General features: G+C 35.8%; 1 protein-coding gene across 1 annotated transcript in view; it reads left to right on the top strand.

Moving 5' to 3' along the window:
* PAWR (pro-apoptotic WT1 regulator) overlaps positions 1-10,933 on the top strand; it is a 107,762-nt gene extending 96,829 nt beyond the window's left edge. The window contains exons 6-7 of the mRNA XM_030866216.2: positions 1,056-1,160; positions 3,349-10,933. Of these exons, the coding sequence (XP_030722076.1) occupies positions 1,056-1,160; positions 3,349-3,435 (192 nt within the window). The 3' untranslated portion in view covers positions 3,436-10,933. The remainder of the gene's footprint in view (positions 1-1,055; positions 1,161-3,348) is intronic.
* The last annotated feature ends 13,844 nt before the right edge of the window (positions 10,934-24,777 follow it).

Below are 24,777 nucleotides of genomic sequence, written 5' to 3' on the forward strand. Positions count from 1 at the left end.
TTTGAGAACATCTCAAATGAATATTGGCATTAATTTATTAACCATGGGGTCTCAACTTTGTTCTGTAAACATTAAATCCCTAAAATTGATAATGGTGCTGAATTACTTTCTGATTGTTGAAAATGTGTTTTATTTTGCTGAACTGAAACTATTCCTTGTGATATAAAAATTGTTTTAAGTAGAGATTGAATTTTAAAAATTGTTTCTTTTTATAATATTATGATTATTGTTAGTTCACATTCGAACTTTAACCCTAGTTTCTGTGAGTTTAAATTAAAAACTTTAAGGAATACATAGTATAATAGTTTTCAAGGGGGTTCTTCAGAAGGGCTTTTAAAGTTCCACAAGAGTTTGGATTGAGTTCCTAGCAGTTGGCAGCAGCTGATTAATGAGGCCGGCTGGCTGCTTTCCTCTGAGGGTAAGAAAGAAGCCAAATTCTATGTGAGACCTTTTCAGTTCTGCTTCACTTTTGCCCCCAAGGTGGCTGACCCAGCGTAAAGTCCAGGCTTCTGATAAGATTTCTTTGGAAAAGGTGTTGCATTGTTTAAAGAAAAAAAAAGTTTAAAAACCAGTAATCATTTTCAGTTCCTTCATTTTATCCATTGTCAGTTAACTGGCAGAGCCAGAAGTAAAATGGAGGATCACTATTTTTCTGTTTAGAGTTTTCCATAGAGCCATCTCCTTTTCTTGAACTTTGTATTTTTTATTAAAATTTTGAATTTTCTTCAACAGGGTATTGGTCATTAAATGTTAAGATATTTTATTACTAATGGTGGTGATCAACTAAAGAGCTAAAGTCATTGAGTATTGGTATTTGTTAAAAACTTGGGTAAACATAGATTTAATCAGAAGTATATTTTACAACTCCTGTATTCCTCTCATTCTCTGGTTCTTTTCTGGGATGGGGTCCTCCTTTCCTTACCAAGTGACTTAAGAAATTCATTGGAAATCTTCATGTATCTAAGGTACTTCACCAGACTTAGCAGATGTATGCTATTTAAGATTATAAACAACTTGTTACTTCCCAATTAATACTTTGTAATTATATCTACCAGGAAGTGGTAAGAGAAAGACAAGAAAACTTAAGACTTGTGAGACTAATGCAAGATAAAGAGGAAATGATTGGAAAACTCAAAGAAGAAATTGATTTGTTAAATCGAGTGAGTATTCACATATTTCAGTTTAATGGTTTCCTTTTTTCCTGTCAACTGGATGAAAATACATAAATATGAAGAAATTATTTAATTTTATTAAATAATAATATGAACTAAATAGTTCATTCTTTTGTTAATGCAATAGTAATTTGTGGTAGCCAGAACCGTCATTTCATTCCATAAACTGATTTCCTCTGGCCAGTTACCAGTCAGTTGTATTTACTTAATATTGTTCTTTTGGGGATGGACCAGTGAATGGATTTGTTCTGTGTTTTGTTAGAGTCTGGAGGTAAGAGGCAGCTTGGTCAGCACCACACATAAAATGGTACTGGTACAGAGTTGCCCCAGTGAAGAACTAAAATTGCTACTGTCTTGCCATAAGAAACTCCATATGTCCTTGTCTTTGTGGTATTTTCACCACTTTTTTTTCTTCAGTTATACATATGCATCCCCAGCTTTAGGTTTAGCCTAAACCTAAGGTCTCTCTTTTTTTTTTTCTCTTTCAGCCCTAGAATTTACTCCCTGCTTAAGAAGCAGGTATTAATGCTAGGCCATACTTAGGTAATGGTAATGAGGAGAGATTTCATAGTTTCCCTTTTTCGAAGGCTTTACATAAGATGGAGGAAAGAAATAAATTTGCTTCAGGGAAAAACGGAACAAATTCCTAATCCAATCTTAACTCTAATTCTAAAAGAAGGGAAAATAGAAAGCTTCATTATGTGCAGACTTATTCTAATACAGCTCTCCAGCATTAACTGCAGGGTGTGGATGAGGACACTGAAACTCAGAGTTTAACTTGCTCAAGGTCATATGTAGTAATCACATAGTTATCTGCTGAGCCAGTATTTGACCCTCAGGTATTCAATAGTTTTAATTCTAAGTAAGCTCTTCCATTCTTATAGACTGCCTTTCATCTTGGTTTGGAACACGGGCATTCCTCTTTTGGTTCTAGAATATGATTCAATAAAATCTGTAAATATTTTTATGTCTATGATGTATTCGCATTGTCTTAGTCAGTGTGTTCATTAAAAAGAATAAAAAAAACACCTGCCCTTACAGAGTTTGTAATCTAGTAAATGATATGTGAATGTATTTTATTATTTAATTCTAAATCTTAGGTAGGTCTCAGTTGTAGTGATTTTAGGAATCCCGTATCTTTATTATTGTTAGTTTCAACAAATTAGTTTCCTAATATCATTAATTTAGTTTGTGAGTAAATACAAATTCTGTGTTTGAACATTTAAAACTCATTTACCTAATCGTTCAAAGACAGTATACTAAATGTTTCAGAATTTTGCTATCCAGTAGTACACTTAGAATTCAAATTGATTTCTCCAAGTTTAGTATTTTGAATTGCAAGGATAAATCTATAAATGTTTTCTTTTCCAACCATCAGTAAATAGTCTACCTTGAAATAGTCTTTCTTCAAACTAAAACTTATAGTGGATTGCCTTTGTATTTACCAACTGGTGTTTATATGGTACTAAGATTAATATAAGGAACATAGAGCTAGAATCAGATAACTTTAAAGCACCTAGTTTAGTGGCTTTTGCATTTTTTTAAGCTCTAAACCTTTCCCTTAAACAAAATATCATAGAGAAGCCTAACATAAATTGAACCAGATCAACTCTGTAAGCCCCAGACCTCCTTTTCTGTATACCTCAGTTCTATCACCTCCCCAGATTCTCCCCCTGCAACATGCATACTTGTCAAAGATCACCAACGTGGTAGGGGTACATCTAGAACTTGTACCTGGATCTTTTTGATGCCTAATTTGACACAGGGTTGCAATCCAAGGCCCCAAACCTCACATTGACTGCATATGTATTTAGCTCTTAGTTTGGGGAAGGAGGGATTTGTTTTTAACTAAAAACTTAAATTATTTATAGTGATTAAAAATTGGAAGATTCACAATAAAGAATTCTGATTTCTGGCTTCTCTTTAAAAACTGAAAGATCTGGCAGGAGCTGGCCTGCATTATCATGATACCAGTGAGGAGTCTAAGTAGTGGATGCTGCCTTTAGGTGGGGCATATTCCTTCCAAAGTTGTTTTCAGAACTAGCCCTCGTTTGCAGACTAATTGCTTGTATGAATTATCTTTGAATGTATATTTTTGAAATTTTTTTTATCACCTTCAGAATACTTTTAAGTGTTTTAAAAACTTACGTATTATTTTCCTTTTTGTTTCCTTAAGGACCTAGATGACATAGAAGATGAAAATGAACAACTAAAGCAGGAGAATAAAACTCTTTTGAAAGTTGTTGGGCAGCTAACAAGGTAGAAGATTCAAGGCTCAGTGTGGAAAAATATTTTAAAACTACTGATTGAATGTTTTGGGCGCTAGGACAGTATTCCTATGCTGTAATACATTAAACTAACTAAGTATGTATATTTATTTCTAGAAAACAGTGGATGTTTATTTTCAAAATATTTCTTTTTCATTATCAGTTTCAAAAAGTATCAACCTTTTAGTTCACAAATAAGTAACATCTTTTAGTTATTAAACTGGTAGGTTATGCCTCTTTCGGTTTTGTGTGGTATTCAAATAACATATGGTTTAAAGTCACAACCATCTGAATATATTTCATCTATGGTAGTGCATTTTCTCCCTAAAAGAATATACATAGTCTTTGTTTACATGAATTCAAATACTTTTTAGGGAGTTACCTGCAAATGCCTTATTACTGATGTGTGCAACCTTTTATATGTTGATGATTTACTCCTAAAGGTCTTTAGCTACTGTCATTTGTTCTCTCAACTTATTCTAAGCAATTTAGAGGAACATAGAGTCACACTCTTTTGTATAACAGTCATCTTTAAAAAAGGAAAGCTATTATAAAAAGTCAGTTAATATCATATACTAGTTGGCTAAATATAAAATTTAAGAGAATACTTGAATTATGCTATAGTAAATTAAAATGTACTATTTTGTATTCAAATATTGAAATAAATTTAAAATCACTTTGACTTCAGAAAAACATACAATTGTAATTTTAATGTAAAATTTCTTATGTAGGTACTACTTTTTTTTTTATTATTATTCCAAGGTTTATAAGTGAACATGGGGTATTTTAAAAGTTGTTTATTCATCAAGCCTAGAGAGTGTATACAATTTCAGTGTAGAAGGAAAAAAAAATCCATATTTTTAATTATCATATGCATTAAAATCAAAACCAAAATATTTATCCACATTTAAAACATTTGTACTTACTGTAACAAAACAGTATGTAAACAGAAATAATACTGAAATACTTTGCTTAATTTCTAACTTGGAGGATAACACTGTGACACAGTTGTTCCCATATGAGAGAATTATTCCCCTACCTCAAATTTAAGGGATTTTCTTCCTAACATTGGATTTATAAAAACAATTATTTTGAAGAATTATACAAATTTTCTCTTTTATTAAGTAACAATAATGTTTAGAATTATTTTATATTATTACATTCTCATGTTGAGTAAGGAAACCTTCTCCTTTAAAATACATTAAGAAATATCTGTCTGAAGTTGAATCTCAAACAGTCTACTGGTACCCTTTTATCCAATTAATGTATGTAAATGGCTTGAACATAGTAAAAACCCATTTTGGGTACCCTACTGACTCTTTTCCTTTTACGTGCTAAGCCACTTCATTATTCACTGTTAGAAAAATAGGGAAGGTGAGACAGCTGGGAAAAAATGCAGAGTAAATGATAAATATCAATGTTGAATACTAAAACTCTGCAATAATCTAGATCGTGCCCTCTCCCCTCCCCCATGCCCCCAATTCAGAAGTTTCAACGTTGACTAATCATCAGAATCATTTGGGTTGCTTAAAAAGAATTCTTGGGTTATAGCTTCTAGATAGGTTTAGGTTGAGACCCTGGATAGAATTTTTAAAGCTCAACATCTAATGATTCTGTTCATAACTTATATTTGGAAACAGCTACCCTTGCCTCTTTCCTCCTATATCTTCCATTGAAAACCCTGAAATTAACATAATTTTAGCTATTAGCATTTTTTCACCATTTAGTTTATTTAATAATTAACTTGGTCACTGGAGAACTTCACATATGTCCATATATATATTTAGCAAAAAGTTCAATGTTAGATTACCAAACTTGATAAAGTTGTAGAATTACTGCATAAGGGCATCCTTTTTGGAGAATAGTCCCAGCATGGGAACAGTGATCTGCTGCCCACATGTCAAAGTGGTATGCCAGGCTCAGTCACCATCTTTGGGGGTGAAGTCCTCATCTCCCTTTGTTTACCCTTAGGCGTATGGCAGAAATATCGGTGTTGCCTAGTTTCCCATCCATACTTTGGATGTTGTGAAAATGGTGTTAGTATCCAGCCTTAAAATGTATTTGTGTACTCGTTTTTCAATAAGAGAAGTATTTTGACTTTTCTGTTTAATCCATTTGGAAGTAAAGGAATATTTCATTTCCCCCTTTAAAATTATGCCAGGTATTAATGCTTTTAAAGACCAAGCTGTTTTAAAGTTTTTCCTTTATTTCAGTTTATCAGGAGCATTTCCAACAATGATCTTTTACATAACGGTACCTATGCAGGAGCCTGGCAACTTAGGCAAAGCAGTTCATTTGCAGTCCTCCCTCCTGTCCTTAAAATGTATATTTATATCACATATAGATTTTTACACTGAATATTGAAAAATAAAGTAGGATCTGCTACAGTTTCCCTTTAAATTTTATAAAAAGCACGAGATTTTAAAAAGGTTACTTAAATACATGTGCATGACCTTAAAAAACTTGGCTATTGTCAATAAAGTGCTAGTATTTGTGAAATTATTAGTCCCGTTCAGAAATAATATTTCTTATATCTCTTGGGAATTTGTGGCATAATAAAGCATATCCAAAGTTCTAATGTGTTTATGATATTATTTTCAAAACAGTAAGTTTATCATCTTTAAAATGAATGTGACTCTCCTCCTTGATTTCTGACATGCATAAACTTGGGAATTACTGTAGTAATATCTGTTTCATCTTTCTAGAATTGTTACTAATTTTATTGCACTATAGTTACCTTTAGAGAGGAAGAGGAAGGCTTTAGGGTGTGTATTTCTAAGGGAATTTATTAAATATAGTAGATTAACATTGTAATACTTGCTCAAGTAGTTTATAACAGAAGGTTAAGTATCAGGAGCAGATATCTGAAACAATGTGTTTTTAAAAATAACTTTCTAGTTGCAGTAGAAAGCAATGTATTCTTAAGGTAAAAAACCTACCTCAGTTACATGTGGTTTCTGTTTTCTGGATTACTCTGGATTTTTATAATTAGAAATTAAAATGCAAGTTTTTGAGTCCACTAATACTTTGTGGAAAATAATGCAAGTCAATGTAGTAGCACGTCCGTATGTTCAACACCAAAAGACAAAATAGGAAGGACCTTGGGTTTGATGATTAATCTGATGTCCTACACAGTATTCATATGTATAGTGATAGTTATCTTTCATCTTTTTTGTAGTTCTTTGATCTTGACTCAGTACCTAGTAAGTTCATGCAATGTTGGCACTTATTTAATAACTATTCATAATGTTGTTAATAACCTGTTATAAGATTCAGGCATATATTTTCATCTTATAATACGAAAAACCGAACACCAGCTTATCACTGGGGAGAATATATTAAGTGAGAAGGAACTAACATTCAGGAATCAGAACTTTAAAATAACATGTTAAAGTCAGTGGTAAATGTTCTCTTATTATATCTAAACCATTCCTAATATGTAACAGTAAACTTGACTTCTTTTGCATTGGAACTATGCTCTCATAAATAAAGGACATCCCATTGATTAGGATTGTAACTTGTACGACTTATCTGAGAACTAGTGACACTTTTGTTGTTTCAATAAACTGAAAACATAGTACTAATAAGACAAACATTTTGCTCATCAGGTCCATCAACAAAGGTACTTCCCCCCATCCTGTTACGTTTTCTCATTGATGTATAGAAGTTGGTCATTTCATTCTCAGTGTAGACTTGAATCATAGTCCAAGAAAACCTGAGCCCACGTTGTTTTTTTAGTTTACTTAGCTAGAATCTCACAGCATACTAAAGTCATATCCCCATCCTACCCCCCCAAAATAATTATATGTGAGAAAAATATGGTTGAGGGGGTTATGTTAAATTTTCATACTTATTCTTTCAGCAGGTATTTATTAGTCAACTGGGTATACAATTCTAGATATTACAGAAGTTTCCAAAAAATGGACATGGACCAGCCCTTCTATCTAGCATTGTACAATCTGTATAGTGTGTGTCAGTGCTATCTTAAGAGTGCTATATCTTAAGTAGCATTAGCCAGTCTAATCTGAATAGTTCATTCAAAAGTATTCTTTTTGTATTTATTATCCAGCCATTGTATTTTAGGTCTGGTTAATAGGTACTGTTTAATTTGCTGCAGCATTTACTGAGTGGTGGATGAAAGACCTGATGCATTTTGGGAAGTATCTTACCATGTTTCTTTAAGATAATTATGTATTATGAAAAGAACATTTTAAAGGCATTTGTAGCAGTGGTGAAGTAAAAAGAATTCAGTTTATGTCAGATACACCAAACTGTTAATGGTATTCAAATGTAATTTTAAGTTAGTTTTTCTGTATACATTATTGATTACTGGTTTGTTTTAGGTATTTAAGTCTAATAAACAGTTCACATATTGGCAGTCACTTTGGTAATAATAGAATGTTAGTGATGATCACTTGATGGACATTTATTACATGCCTGTTTTGTTTTGTTTTGTTTCCCCCTCTGGATACCTAATAGATGTATATTACCTTTTTTTGGTGAACTTGTTTCTTGAAAGTTTTGACTGTGCTATTCAGGGTTTTTATTATTATGCTTTTCTGCTAAATTTAAGTATCAGATGTCTGCTGTTACCAGTAAAGACCATGAAAGCTAAAATTACTGTTTTGTTGAAAAATCAGCTAATTCAGGTAATGCAAATTTGTAGAGAAACATGTGGATCATTTATTGATCACATTAGTATTGTGTAGACAGCTTTCATAATTCCCATTGCGTAGGTTTTCACTGGGGTAGTCAACGTGATATAGATTCACTTTTAATATGCTTTGCATGTAAAGTAATAAATACTCAATAAAAAGTAAATTTTTGTTTAATTTTTAACACGGGTTAATTATTTTTTTCCTTCCTGTACTATCGGTGAAACCCTGACCATGAGTTTTATTTTCGAAGTTAAAGGACAATGTTAATATTCTCATTATGTGCCTCTTACTGAAACAGTATGCAGTACTTTAAAATCTTTATTAGTATATTATTGTAGAAGGAATTGTATTTTACAAAACAAAAATATGGTATTGATAAGATCTGAATACATTCGTGGTGGGGCTTTTTGAATGAGGAAGTGTACATGTTCAACCTGACTAAAAATTTTAATTGTTTTTGTGTTTTGAAACTGCACAAATAATTTCTTAATCCAAAATTTGCTCTGTCATCCACTAAATCTGATGGTGGTCAAAGAATTTCAGGTCCCTCATACTTAGAAAAGATAGGTAGAGGTCTGGGAATGTAAAAATCCAGTCTGTGTTTTTTTAGTAAATGGTTTACATAACCTCTTGCCTAATGTGTCATTCTTCATACACCTGCACAGGCTAATCAGTCTTCTTTACTTCTAGAACTCTAAATCTTCTCAGTAATGTCATACATGTCTAACAAGTGAACAAGCATCTTTCAGTCAGACTGTTTAGATAAAGTCTCAAGTCATTATGTAAGAATGTACTCCATTTGCAAGTTTATTGAAAAAATTTGCAAGGTCTCCTAGTCTCAACTGGAACTGGATCTCTTTATCTTAGACTTCATCAAATCCCTATTTTTTGTTTTTCCTTCTAGATTCACTCTGTGCGTGCACACAATTCTATGAGTAGCTATAAACTACCCATATGATTTTTTAATCTCATGCCTCTAGTTTTCTCTTTTCACCTCTACAAGAGGTTACATTTTACTCTCGGTCAGCTTCTTGGAAAGAATTATGTAATATTAGACCTTCATGTTAAAGAGGTAGGGCTGGTTATAATACCCTTTACAAACCTTTTTTTTTTTTTTTTTTAATGTCTAACCATGTAAGGTTAAAAAGAAAGCAAAGCACTTCTCTCTTAATTCTGGACCAAATGCACAATTCAATTCTCACTTTAAAAAAACTGCTCTGACTGAATAAAGATGCTTTTAATAAAGGAGAATGCTACTTGGTGTCAGATAGTTGAGCAGTATGAAAAAAAATTAATATGAGCTAGTTAGGAAAGGTAGATTGGACTTTGACTTTATACATGTGAAAGAAAAACGAAATAAGGGTTTTGACTGCTAGGTATGTTTTTTCATGTTGAAGTATGAAAAATTATTCAGGATAAATTATTGTCTTAGTCCATATATGATCAGCAGCTATACCTGCTTAGATATACTACGGGACATGAAATTTACAGTCTATATTACATTACAGGCTTTTATCCAGGGAAATGTTTGCATTCCTTTGAAATGTAAACTATTTACTGTGGTTAAACAAAGGTGGATGATGTCATCAGTGGACATTTTAGCTTTATGGAAGCAAAGTTTTAGGAAAAATAATAGAAAGGTATCTGACTCCTTTTATTATTTTTGTAGTGCAAAAGTATAAACAAAGCTATCAGTCAAAGGCATAGGAAATTCCATTTGAAGAACCTGCAAATCAGTTTTGGTAAGAATGCATTCATTTGATACAGTGTTAAGAAAAGTAGGAAAATTATTAGCCTTCTGTAGCCGATTGAAAGTTTCATGAATGGATAATTCAGGATAGTAAACAACATCACTAATCTAAAGTAAAGTTATGCCAGTAATTTTCATATTAACTGTATTCTTTATTATTTAAAGTAAATCAGTTAATCAGTGAACATTGTAATTGGATAAATGTACACTTCAGAATGGTAATTAATGATCATAAGAAGACTAAAAGTACCTCTTGTTTCTTGTAACTCTTTTGAGATCAGTATATCTTAAGTTCAGTTAAGCATAGTGACTCAGTTAACAGTATGAACATAACTTTAACCTTAATTTCGTATAGCATAAAAACATTCAATAATTAATAATTCAGTAACCACATATGCCAGGTATTGTGTTAAGTGCTTTAAATATTGTTTTTATTTGATTCCTTAAAACCTATGCAAGGTACAGATTGGGAGGTTAATTTGCCCAAGGTCACAAAACAATACTTTGTGCCTTTTGCTATGACATACTCACTTTCATGCCATAATTATTGTCCTATTAAATATTTTCCCAGTGGTTCTCAAAGTGTGGTCCCCGCACTAGTATCATTGGCTTCACTTAGAAACCTGTTAGAAATACAAATTCGTGGGCCCCACCCAACAACAGAATGAGGCGAGGCCCAACAATCTGTGTTTTAACAAGCCCTTCAAATGATTCTGATGCAGGTCAAAGCTTGCAAATTTGCATTATGCACTTCTATTTTTAAGCAAAGATCTTGGTCCTCCTTTTGTCTTTGGACATTATATAAGTAATATAACATGAACTTGTAAAAAAAAATGATATTTTCATTGTTGCTTACATTGCAAAAGATTGTATCAGGAAAAGCCTCAGCATGGATACTGGCAGCTTGACATGACCCCATTAGTTTAGTATTATCTCTGGAACTCAAATGAATTCTTAAGTCCAAGAGTCTGTGGAATGAAATCTTTGTTCTTCTGTGTTAAGGTCAATCTCTGTTATTGCCTGAAGGTTTTTGGTAACAGAAATGCATTTTTGTCAAATTTTAAACCTTGATGGGAACAAATAAATGTATGTTTCATCAGAGTTATAGTTTTGTTTTCATTTTTTTGTATGTATAGACACTGTGGGGTGGTCCATGGGGAGACTGAATTTTCAGTTTACTCTCTGTGCACTCAGAAATTCAATAGCATTTTCTAGCTAATTGACTGGTGAGGATAAAGCCACAAAATTGCATCCCAGTGAGTAAAGAAAAACATTAAAGTCTAATTTGGGATTATTATTTTCTTACATGATGAGATAGTTAAATAATCTACTGTTTGTTTTTTTTTTTACTTTTTAAAAACTTTGGAGCAAGTTTCTATTACAGAATTATTATGAAGATGGTACAGAGAGTACTCGAATACCCCACACCCAGTTTCCCCTGTTATTAATGTCTTACGTTAATGTGGTGCATTTGTGATAATTAGTGGATCAATATTGGTATATTATTATTTACTGAAGTTCATACTTGGTTCATGTAGCCTCACTTTTTCCCAAATGTCCTTTCTCTGTTCCAGGATCCACTCTACGATACCGCATGATGCTTAGTTGTCGTATCTCTTTACACCCTTCTTAGCTGTGAGTTTCTTAGACTTCCCTTGTTTTTGATGACCTCGACAGTTTTGAGGATTATTGGTCAGGTATTTCTCACATCTTACTATGGATGTTTTCAGATATACACAAAAGAAGAGAAATTACCCATATTTTTCCAATCTTAATTTGTCCCCCATTTTCTCATTTTTTGCTGAGGTATTTTTACAGTTAAATTTCAGTCATCCTATCGTTTTACCTGTAAATACCTGAGTATGTGTCTCTAATAGATAAGGCTCAAAAAATAATCACAATATTAGCATCCCCAACTCATTTAATGCTAATTTCTTGATATCATCTGTTTAGTTGGGGTTCTGGCAGGCCTGCAAGAGATCTGCTGGGGGAAAGCACATGTGAGGAAAAATGGGGCAGGAGCTAGGGCAGGTTGGGAAACCTCAGCATAGACCTGACTGCTGTGAAGAAGAGAGGGAAGGAGGATGGTTGAGCAGGAAGTCTTAATCCACAGTGCAGTTTGAAGAAAGTTTTAGCAAGTCTGTAAAAGTCCTCATGCCAAAGATGCCCATTCATCAGAGTAGTCCCACATCTTGCAGGAATGGGCTTGCCTTTGTATTCCTGCTATGCTCCTTTGTTGGCAGGGAGTAGCCAGTAGGAAGCAGGGCCTTAGCTGCACACCATGGCAGATTCAAATCACAGCAGCTGTCAGTTAATTACCCACCCCACAGTAGGAGCATGGAGAAGCCCATTTTCATGGCTGCCACATCCTGTAATACTTCGTGTTCAAATTTCCCGACACCTCAAAAAATGTCCTTTTACTGTTTATTCAAATAAAGATCCAAATGAGAGTCATTCATTGCATTTGGTTACTATGTCTCTTAAGCCTTTTTTTAACCTATAAATTACACACACCCCCAATTTTTATGCCTTTTTTCAAATTGAAGAAATTAGATCATTTGTGCTGTAGAATTTCCCACATTCTGGATTTGGCTGATTCTATCTTTAAGATGCTGTTTAACTTGTCCCTCTATCCCCCCTATTTTCTATAAATTGTTAATTAGATGAAGAGACTTTACTAGATTCAATATATGTATACCTTTTGGGCAGTAATTTATAAGTGTTGTGTATTTCTGTTGAATCACATCAGAAGGTGCATAATGTCTGGTTGTCTCACTTTTAATGATGTTAAGATAGGTCAGTAAATTCAGATGTTATTAGTTTGATTGCTCTATTTAAAAATTTGACATCAACCTTTTATGTAATGGTTTTAGCAAATATTGATAATTATTGCCCAGATCTATTATATCATTAGGTATTGCAGTGATAATTTTCAAGTTCTATCATTCTGTTTACATTAGTAGTTCGAATTCTTTAAAGAGAAGCTCTTCATCAATTACTTGGTTTCTCTAAAATATAAGGAAGATAAGATCACATTCTTTTCGTTTATTTACCAGTTTTACAGTAATGGGCCAGAGCCCAGGCTGCCTCCAAAGGTAAGTCATATGTTTGTTTTATATGGTTAAAGTGTTTTAATCCATTGCAGTCATTATTTTTTTATGTCCAGGTTATCTTATATGTGGCCAGTGGGTGCCCCTTCCAAGTTAGCTCCTGTGTCCTTTTGGTCATGGATAGCCTCCTTGTTTTCTGGCATTAGGTGTTCCAGTCTCATCTTGTACATTGCCTTTTCAAGACCTGGAATTAAGAGCTACCTTTCTTTGTAAAAAATTAAATCCTTGATAACCATCTAGATTATCAGATGAAATAAAAACCAGAGAGCACTTACAGAGTTCTTCTTAACTGTAAAAGCTGTAAGGACCTTGAAACATTTTCCAACTCGTACTTTTACTAGAAAATTTTAGAAAGATGACAGAAAGCTGCTTGTTGCTTTGTGATTTCTCATTCTCTCACTCATTTTCTGTGCAAATAAATGGTAAGCAGATCTTACATATCTTGATTTGAAAAAAAGTTAAATCTATTCATGCCTGTTGAGAACCTCAGGAGATTGACTATAAAAGTCAAGATTTTTTCTTTTTTTTTTTAGTAGTTAAATCACAGTAAAGTGGTGTTCAAATTAGAATGCAACACAGAACTAACGTCAGCATGTATAGGTAGATGTTCATTGAGTTGGATGTGAAAAGACATCAGAGAGCTTATATAATTTAATTAAGCTAATAAAATCATAATTAAAAAGTGGTGCACAAATTCTCATTCCTCACCCCATTAAAATTTGGCGCAAACTCGGAGTAGGGGTTTTAATAGATGCTAGACACTTCCGTCTCTAGTCACATATGAATGAGGGTCTGTGTAGAGGTGCCAGCCAAGCAAGTTTTCACAGCTGGTTGTGAGGCAATCCTGGTGAGTAGGAGGTGGAGTGTTGGATGACGGCTAGAGGCAGGTTGTGAAGTCGCCCTGTGACTGAGCCACCACGAGTTCTTGCGGTGCTTAGAATAAAGCCTGGTTGCTGGCAGCCATCGACTAGGGGACCACCTGATAATTAACATTGACAAAACCTTTCTTCTCTTCCTGCCAGTATCTCCATCCAGAAAGAAGGATCCCCTCTTTTCTTCCAGAACATGGAAACCAGCTGTAGCCTAGAATTCTTGTATTTTGCATCGTGCATTAGTTCACAGATACTCCTTGTATACTACTTTGTGCTAGGCTCTGGTTCTAGGTACTTGGTATATCACGGTGAACGAAAAGACAAATCCTAGCCAACACCATTTTATTCTCTGTTGCCCTAAAAAGAGTGTTGGCACAGGGTGGTTGCTTCTCAGAATGTCCTTTGGAACTTCCCAGAAGATGAGAATTGAAATTCACTTCTCTTTTGACAGAGAGAGTAGCCTCAATATGTGTCATGGGCTATGGTTTGTGTCATAAACATGCTGATAGGTCTAATGTTTGGAAAAGGCAGATTTATTCCCCTAATCATGAGAAATTGGGCATTTAGAGCATAAATTTGTATTTCCATTCATTTAATTTGTTACATGGATTTTATTTTTGCCCCCAAATCATGTCCTTAATGGCCAAGGCTAGTAAGTTCTTAGTGGAGGTCAGGATTCCACATTTTCTAGTACATTCTGATCATCTGAAAGATCTGTAATTATTTACCATTTCTATGCTTAATTTTATAATGGATTCCCAAATATGGATCTATGTTCCTATAGCTCATAAAGTTCCCAAAGTCACCCATGGTTAAATAAAACTTATTTCTCTGTGTGTTTTTCTTTCCTTCTGAGCTCTGCAATTGAGGTGGAACTAAGTACAGTGTCCTTTACAAGCTTTTGGTGTCTAGTTACTTGAGAAACACTCCCCCTACGGTGAAATCATCATCCATTTACTTTTTTTTTTTTTGTAATTGAGCGGTCAGGACACTTTATCCTTTTCCTGTGAGTTACCTAAAGATTTATTTCTTTGGGGAAGAACATATGTGGGGGAATTAGAACCAGTTTTGAGGATTTACCCCTGATTCACTTATGAACTTAGGATAGCCCTTTCCCTTTTATACCTAGATTATTTTAAACTCTTAAAAGTAACTTAAATTGGTAAGAATTATTTCCCCTCCCCAGGGTACTTGAGAAGTTTCTCTTATTTGGTCTCAAATAGGCTTATAACATCTTCATAACTTTAAAAAGCTGAATATCTCTGCGTTGATGGGGAAATAAGACCGAGAGGAGTGTTTTATTTACCCTGAGGTCACGTAGTGATGTAAACAGAATCAGATATCTTACTAGTACCTGAAAATGGAGGTGTCTGACCACTAATAAGATTAGTCTGCAACACTGACCTGTTTAGAGAAAGGTCAGAGATTAAACAATACTATAAAACCATAAGATATAGGAAATCATAAAAATTATTTGAGTGGAGGGAGAGTGGAAATTAACTTTTATTTTGTTCGTGTCTCTTTAGAACATGATTTCAATCCAAAGTCACAAACAGCTGGAGGCAGTGTTTCTTTAAGTGTGGTAGTCCCTCTACCCCTGCCTCAGAATCACCTGGAGGCCGTAGGGACACCCAAATGAATCAGACTGTCTGTTCGTTCTCAAAATGCATATACATGGTTAAGGATTAGACAGGATGTGCACAAAAAAGAGGAGGGGGAGATTAATTCCTTAAAGGACTGAGGAGACACCTTTAGGACCTAGAATTTGAGGCAAGTTTGAAGGAACTGGGGAGGGAGGGCTGGTGTCAGTCATAGTCAGGAATATTTAGGAAAATAATACTCAACGTCTGATGAGCCGTGGTATTGCACCCGAGAGTTGCAGCTAAGGTTCTTCATACACACACCACCTTATGAAGTGCTGGCTTCCAAGTTAGACCTACTCAAATTCAGAGCCTGGCTGTACCACTACTAGCTGAGTGACCTTGGACAAGTTGCTTTATAATTTCATCTGCACCCAGGACAAAATAGTGCCTAACTTGGTTGGCTCATTGTGAAGGATAAATGAAAATGTGACGCTATGCCTGTTCATAGCTATGATGGGAGAAGAATTTAAATGAAGTACCTTTTCTCGTGTGAGTTTTACCAGTGAAGAAGTTGAGAAGATAATGATTGTCCTCCCTGAAATTAAACAAAAAGTAATCAGGAAGCTCTGAGTGAGTAATAAAACTGCCCTCTGGTCTTAAATATCTGCTTTGCTAGGGAGACTGTCCTCAGAAGTCCAATTGAAGCAAGTCTGAGCTCTGTCCTGAAAGAGGATGCGCTATGTGTTGATATTAATGTAACATAATCTCTATAGCCCCTGGAAAATTGTGGCTACCCAAGAAACACTGAACAAAATCTTGGTTGAAGGCAAGCATATTTTAGAAAGAAAGAGCTTCTTGATTTAGTTTACTTGAGAAGCTCAGAGTATTTCTCAGTTAGCTTTCTCTTCCTTTCAAATCCCCAGGCTCAACCTGGGCCTGTTTTCCTACTAAGAAATGTCTCTGCCCGGACTCCTGAACAAATATATTCCAGAGGAGTATCATTAACCGAGCTGATACGGGAACTAAACAAACAGGGTGAATCAGCTTGAATTCATGAAGGTTGGCAACGAGTCAGTTTCTTTCTCTACTTCTCCGCTTGTTTTTTCAGTGTACCTGATTACTAGAGACTGGTATGTCCTGATAGCAGAAAACAGGAAGCATATCAAAGCAAGAGGTTGTTTGTCTCCTGACCTGCTCCTGTACAACAAGAAGCAGTTTCTGTTGCCCTGGATACACGTGCTATATTAGGCGGCAAAGCAGAGGATGGCAGTTACAGGTGTCAGTACTAGGGATGATTTTTTTTTTTTTTTTATCACTGAGGCAGGGTACCCCAGTAGCAATTGAAAGGGCTAGGACATTTTTTTTTCCCTCCTGAATTGTACAAGTTTAAAAGTAATGTTCGTCTTCTGACCTAGAAAAAGAATCTTAACTGGAATGTGGACATTTTATTTGTCCAGTTATATGTATTAATTTGAAATTGTACACACAGTGTATCTCCTTTTGTTGTATTTTCTCCTGAGATATCTTAGATCTTACACTTGTCCATTCTTAGACCTTACACATGCATATCGCTCTAGTAGGAAAATACTCTGCTCAGCTTAAACATGTGTATTTTACTTGTTATATGAAATTTGTGGAGTATAAGAAAGTTTAATCTCTGTTTTAATTAAGTTCAGAAATAGGAATGTTTTTTCCCATGAGTGAGATTGATGAGAAAAATTAAAGCAAGCGATAGACTCTTTTTCAACCAAAAATATTTGGAACTTCAGTTTAAATTGGTGGAGGTTATGAAAGGTAGTATGGATTTAAAGAGAGATGGATTTTCTTAACATTTAAAAGATAGCTGACTAAGCTGCTAAACAGAAAAAAATGTGAAAAAGGCATCTTTAAAAAATATAATTCCCAATGAAAAAAATTAATGTACAAAGAAAAAGCCTATTCCTAAAATCGTGCAGTGCTTCTATCTCCTAGAAATAAAACTAGGACATCCCTTCTCTCTTCTTTCTTGCACCCTTTCTGACGGCTACTCCAGGACTACGCTGGTGGGGATAACGTTTTCCAGGACTGTCAGCTAACAGTACGGAAATGATTGGCATTTGGTGTCTGTGTACATTTTCCTTTCAAAGGCCCACCCGTAGGAGGTTTTCAATTACCAGTTAAATAAGTGAATACAAGAATGAATGAATGAGTAAATGGGAGACCTTGGTTGCTACTTTAGCCTAAGCCTGACCCTTATTTATTATGTTTTGTGACCTTTAGCAGGTTACTTTACTCATGGCTCTGTATCTGTAAAGTCGAGTGAATGACACCTACCATGTAAGTACTTCATAAATGTTTATTGCATATTTGAATTAATCACTAGATTCAATTCAGATATACTAGATCCAATTTTCTGGAGTCTGGCGTCTGGGGATTTGCCCCTTTAACAAAATCTGGTGGTGATACTTTATGCACCCAAAGTTTGAAAACCACTCTTTTAAACTCTGCTGTTTACTGGGCAGGGCACTGTGGTATATGCTGAAGGCAGTAGTAAAATAAATCAGACTGTCTCTGTCTTCAGTAGGTTTACATATAGTTAAAGGGTAGATATAATGTGAACAAGCACAGAGGAAGGAGAGATTGCTTTGAAGGACTAGTGAAACTTCTTAGGGATCTAGCAATTTTTAAGGGATTAAGATTTTTTTAAAAATGCCTAAATCAATATGTATTACATGGTAAATGCAGAACTATTAGTATTGTTATTTCTTACTAACCTGTTAAGGACAGGGTCTGTATTTTTCAGTAGCTCTTCTCCAGCCAATTTATACATTTCTTTGGGTGACTAGATTACCTTTTCTGAAAGATTTTTGTGATTTTTTTACAATTTTGTCCTGTGATAGAGTTCTCACAGGCATTTTTCTCTTTCTGTAGGCCAACTTATGCATATTCTTATTTTTAAAAAAATATTTATTTTATTTTATTTTTTGGTTGCATTGGGTCTTAGTTGCGGCATGTGGGCTCTTCTTGCGGCACGCGGGCTTCTCTCTAGATGAGGCATGCGGGTTTTCTCTCTCAAGTTGTGGTGCGTGGGCTCCAGAGCGCATGGGCTCTGTAGTTTGCGGCACGGCGGGCTCTGTCATTGATGCACGCGAGCTCAGTAGTTGTGGCATGCGGGCTTAGTTGCCCCGTGGCATGTGGGATATTAGGTCCCTGACTAGGGATCGAACCCACGTGCCCTGCATCAGAAGACAGATTCTCTACCACTGGACCACCAGGGAAGTCCCTGTGCATTTTCTTATTTCCATTTTGTGACTCTGAAAATTTTTTCATGAAAATAAAATTCTAATACAAACTCACATTGTAGCCTGCTGAATCCTTGGACTCATTATATGATTTAAGAAAGCTCACTTTTGGGCTTCCCTGGTGGCGCAGTGGTTGAGAGTCCGCCTGCCGATGCAGGGGACACGGGTTCGTGCCCCGGTCCGGGAAGATTTCCACATACCGCGGAGCGGCTGGGCCTGTGAGCCATGGCCACTGAGCCTGTGCGTCCAGAGCCTGTACTCCGCAATGGTAGAGGCCACAGCAGTGAGAGGCCTGCGTACCGCAAAAAAAAGAAAGAAAGAAAGAAAACTCACTTTCTAAACTGTAGAAAAGAAATCCATTTAGTTAACTCTCGTTCAGTCAGGTTTTTCTGGCTTGTGGATTATTCAGATTCTTTGCTCCACATTTACAGCTTGCTTTTTATCTGTTGTTTTGCTTGTTAGGCATGAATAGAGAAAGAGAAAGAAGCAGATCTGGTAAGATTTAGCATGGGAACTGATGGCCAAACTAAGGCTCAGCTTAGAGAGTTCTGTTGAATTCTGTTGAGTTCTGTCACAGTTTTATCTTATTAGCAGAGGTGTGACCTAGTGATCCTGGCACGTTAGGATATCGAGCAGAGATTTTGACCTTTGATCCTCCTACTCACTTACTGTGTACCTTGTGCAAACCAATCAGTCTAATCGTGTAATAGGGAAAATGCCTACATAATTTTGGATTCATGGTCCAAAGGGATGTCCGTAAAAGGAATTTAAAGAATTCACTGATTGTGATTACAATATTCTAGATACTAAACAAGAAACCTCAAAAAAATGTACCTTCTCTCCTAAGATATTGCTGAGCTGAAACTGGAAATGGGCTTTTTTCTCTCCCTTTTCAGAATTCATGTAACAGTAACACTAGGTACTATATAAAATATTTTAGAATTAATGATTTTGTTCTTCTTATAAATTTAAAGGACACTTTTTATACACATTTTATAGTGTGTAAAACTGTCACAGAACTTGACATAGAGGATTAATTAGCTAAATAATGCTGAAATGAGGACTAAAATAGTTTTTCTGATTTCCTGTTCACCAAAATGACATGCTCTAAATAAGAGCATTTTTGTTCTATTTATGGGAGTCTGATATACCTATAGTCTACTGTTATCATGTGTTTAATTTTTGTTTTTAATTCAAATGGGGCATATGGTATGTTGTTAAACAAAACTAAGCAGGAAACTTCTGAATCTTAAGGAGGAATACTTGATGTGTTTGTAGCATAACAGAGTCCCACTCGCTAGCACAAACAGCCAAAAGTTTAAATTTTAAACTGAATTTAAATTGAGGAAAAGTAGAAAAGCACATTGATCAGATAGTCTTAAGATTTGGATTCACCACCTACTAAGTGACTTTGGATGTGTCATTTCCCCTTCTTTAGCCTCCACTTCTTAATCTACAAAATACACTATTACATAGTAATACCTCTCCTATTACATGAGAGTGATTTTGAGGGTCAAAAATATGGTGGAAGTTTGTAACATGAGCTATAACAATATTAGTGATTTATCACTAGTATAAAGCCATATGTAGCTGCTATACTATTAGCTCTTATATTGTTAGCAAATGAAATTGACTTTATCTTTTAGAGGTAAAACTTGACTTCAAAAGGAGGTTTAAAAAAAAGGTCTAAAATCCTTGAGATTAAAAGAATCCAAAAGTCATTTGTTGCCAGAATCAAAAGGGAGGTTTTTAATTCAGCTTCTAAATTATCAAAAGATAGAAGCAGGTAAAATATGAAGCTTCTGTTCACAGATTTCACAGTACACGGAAGGAATACTGAAGACAGAGGGGAGACAGGCTTTAGTGCAGACCTGGACACCTGGAAAAGCAAATAGTCTCCTGAAGTCTCTTCTACTATTGTAAGGTCCATGAGTATACAAGGTCTGATTGCATAATAGGTGCTCAATAAATATTTGTCGAATAAGTGGATGAACGAATGATAAGTAAATACAAATGCATCTACTTCTCCCTTGGCTGCTTCTCCTGTTGGAAGGCTTAATCTTTTAACATTGGAATTCCACAAGAAACATCTTAACCAAGTCATGTGTTTGGGCCAATCTGTTTCCAGGCTTGTTTGTGTTTTTCACATTCTTTTTTTGGCCTGCAATATTATTCTGTGACCTCTTTCCAGTAGGTCATTCAGTTGGGCCCCAAGGAAGTTAGTAAATTAAACTTGATTTGGAATGGAATACTTATAGGGTGTGTGGCTTGGATTGGAATCAAATTAGGTCTGGCTAATCTTATTTTGGTTTAATCTATGTGGGAAAGAATAGAAATAGAGGAAAAACAAACAGAAAATAGTGGAAACTATTCTCGTATAACGATAAGCAGTTTTCGTAAGGAATAGTTCCGAGGGCCAAAACCTAAATTATTTTTATGAAAAGTTTGGGGACGAGATACAGCAGTGGAAAGATTAAGTTTGCCAGTCATCATAGTTGGTGTTTACTTTTCTAGCTTTCCCAAGCCAGAGAATTTCTAGGCTTTTAAAATGTGGATACTCCATACACAAGGCATGTTACTTAATATAGTACATGCTTTTTAATCTTCTCCAGGGCTCTGGAAATGGAAAAGCCCAATCTTTGGGAAACCTCAGCTACTAGGGAGGCAAAAAAAGTTTCTAGTCAAATCATCCAGACTCAATCTTGAGTCTCTTATGCAGTTCTATGGTGAAGAAATGTTGAGAAAGTGCTCTCAATTCCTGCACTAGTAATTTCTTTAAAGCTGACTTTTCCCCCTTCAGTCACTTCCAAGTTGCAATATATTGGACCACAGAAGACTTAACCTTGGCGCTCAGAGTTCAGGAAATCCCCTTTCCGAACTGGCTGAGAGCATTTGAATAAAATGGGAAACTTCTTCAAAGCTACCTGGGAAGGGGGAAAGCAGCAAGGAGCAAGTGAAACCTTCAGAGTGAGAACCCTTTTGTTTGAGTTCTGACTGGGGCCTGGGGAGTCTGAATGGGATCTTTTCTTGAAGAGAATTTCATGTGATTGCCTAATAGGTTCTTACAAAGGAGAGAATCAAGATTTACCATTTGGAGTTTCTGGACTGTAATAATATTTGTTCCTGACAATTGAATTTCCCCTCCCATGGAAGTCAGTATTTTGTTCATTTAATAAAGCAAATTAAGTTTTCACTTTAAAAAGGGGGAAGAGTGACTACATTATTTCTAACTTTTCATATTTGACCTGCGGATTAAAGGGGTGAGTTAAGGTACTGAAACATGGGGGAGATGATATGGAATTTTTTCAGTGCTTGCTACAGGGTTTTAAGTACCCTGTCTCCCCACTTAGTTGCCTGATGTTGTTGAAGGTTTCACTTGCCTGAGTAGAGGGTAATAATAATGGGTTTTTTCTGTCTAAAGGAGATGACCAGACCAAATGATTTTATACAGTTCTTTTAAGCACTCATCAATGATTCCAAAGCAGCAAATGAATTTTGGTTTTGGTTAATTTTCCAGGAGCAAATCTAGTTAGTGGCAATCTTCTAAAAGTATAAAGGACTTTTGGCTGCTTCAGCAATACTTAAGTATTTTAAAAATTATTTTGTTATGTGATATTTTCTGCATGTAAAATTATGCATATATGTACAGTTATTCCCACACCTGTAAAATACATATTATACACTGTTGATATAGGTTTGAAAATAAGAAAATGAAGATCCCAGTACATACAGACCAGCTAAAGCAATAATATATTCTGTACTTTTTTTCTGGAGTTACAGAGGTTTTAGAGTAAATGCTGTTCCCCCAGAAAGGACACCATGATTTCATTTTCTGTTTTAGGAAAAAAGAGAGGGTTACCATTTCATTTGTTCAGTTCTGATTCTCCCTAATAACTAGCTTTTTTGTTTTTGCTTTTAGATATTGCATCTTAGAAATGTAAACTTATTAGCTCAGGCACTGTTGATAACGTTTTGCTTAAAGTAATTGTTGCTAATGGGAAAATGGTTAAATATGCTAATTCTAATAAATTATCTTTTTAAAGCGTTTATAAAAATATGGACAGACATGCAGATGCCTTAAATCTTTTTTGAAACAAGGCGATGTATGAATAAATAAGATTTTAAAGTGCTCACTTCGTTAAAGTTTAAAAGGGAGAAATATACAGTTGCATATCTAGTATAATCACAACTACTCATCATGGCAGGAAGAATTAAACATTTGTCCATATCTCTGGGTGGTATAATTCTCTTTTCACTGTCGTATTTTCCAAACTTTTAGCATATTTGTTCTTATAATGGAAAAGTCTCTTTTACTTTTATGAAAATAAATTGATTGTTGATGCAGTTTCCATGATGCCCAAGAGCTTATTCTAGTTGCATTTCTAGTGTGCTGCTGCCACCTTGTGCTTTCTGCAACCCATTACAGTGATCAGAGAAGAAAGGAAAATCCTTAGGAAGGTGGGTATTTCCTCGGAGATGAATTTTCATAGTGTAGGAAGATGAGAGGGAAACATGTTTCAGATACATGAAAGATACATTGTGTGTGTGTGTGAGAGAGCGCGAGAGAGCTTTCTAAAGGTTTGGGGGATTGTTTACTAGATGATATCTGTATTAAAATTATATTTTATGACTAGGACTTGCAACCTGGCAAAGGAGAAGAGGAAAGACCTTGGTTTCAGTGCTGATAACAATAAACTCCTTAGTAAGGGTTTAAAATACATTTTGATACTTTCTATCCTCGCCTGGTTTTTAAAATGTATTCCCTTAACTTGTGCCTAGAAAGCTCTAGGTGGCCTGTTCAATGTGCTTCTTTAAATTAAATCGCCTGCTGTGTTTACATGACTGTTTTTCTGTTTTCACATTATCATTCCAGACGACATTCCATTTGTTCAGTGCCTCAAACTATTTATATGGTCTGCTGCCCTGGAGTTATGCTGAGCTCCTGAAAGGGGTGTCTTACCTGGAACTTTGGCCTTCCTGGAGCGTAAACAAGCCCAATTCGGTAACTTGTCTGAGGAGCTCTCAGATCTTTCTTTTTAGGAATTTATTTAAATACATTTGATTTTGAAGTGGTCTTTAAAGAGCCTGGATCCAGATGACTTACGTTTGTCATTTGGGCAAGCACCTCTTTCTAGGACGATAGCGGAACAGTGTTTCCCAGCTCTCTTAAATACTGACAGCACCAGGCCTAAGGCAGACTTTTTTTTTACCCTGTGGACTCCCACTTTGCCTTGAAGAATTATGACTGTGACTGAAACCACAGTTACAATCTCAGAGGGCTTGAAAGGTACAGAAAACAAGTTTCTTGAGCACCCACTACAGGGCAGGCCTGGTCCAAGGCTTTTTTTAATCTATATAGTCACATAGAGCCGTGAGTAAAGACTGTGAGTTATGTACTATACCCCTCACCCCACATTCGAGGAAACAGATCAGAGATGAAACAGCTACCCAGGGTCAGGCAGCTTGGAAACGGCAGAGCAGGCATTGAACTCGGGTGTCTCTGCGTCCCAGCTCCGTAGCTGATGCAGAGCAGACTGTCTTTCCAGGGCAGGTGGTCAGGCTCTTTATGGTCGGGGTGGTCTGAAAAGCGAAGGCAAGTCTGGCCCGCAGCAGAAGCAGGGCCTCCCTGCAGGGAGGCACGCCGCCGGCAGGCTCAGCCCCGCCTTTCAGGAGACCGCATCTCCACTAGGGTTGGCAGGGCATTAATGCCAGGGAGCCTGGAAGCCCTTCCCCGGTACCTTCCAATTCTCCCTACACGGTCAGTTCTGACTTGTCCCAGTGCAGTAACCTCCTGACTAATCTCCCCGCCTCCATCCTTGCTCTGTCTCCAGCCTGCTCTGCACTCCGCATTTGGAGCAGCCTTTCTGAATAACGCGTCAGATCTTGCTGCCCCTGAGCTTTAATTCTTTCAAAGGTTTCCTGTTATAATTTGGACAAAGTCCAAATTCCTTAGCTTGGCTGGTTAGCTCCTTCTACCCCAAACCTCGTGTCTCTCTGCTGCCCACCACAAACGCTGCTTCAGCTCACGGGGCAATTCACTGTTTACCCAACTGTGCCGTGCTTTCTCCCCTCAGCACCCAGCTG

This window comes from Globicephala melas, chromosome 10 (genome assembly GCF_963455315.2).
Source record: "Globicephala melas chromosome 10, mGloMel1.2, whole genome shotgun sequence".
NCBI lineage: Eukaryota > Metazoa > Chordata > Mammalia > Artiodactyla > Delphinidae > Globicephala > Globicephala melas.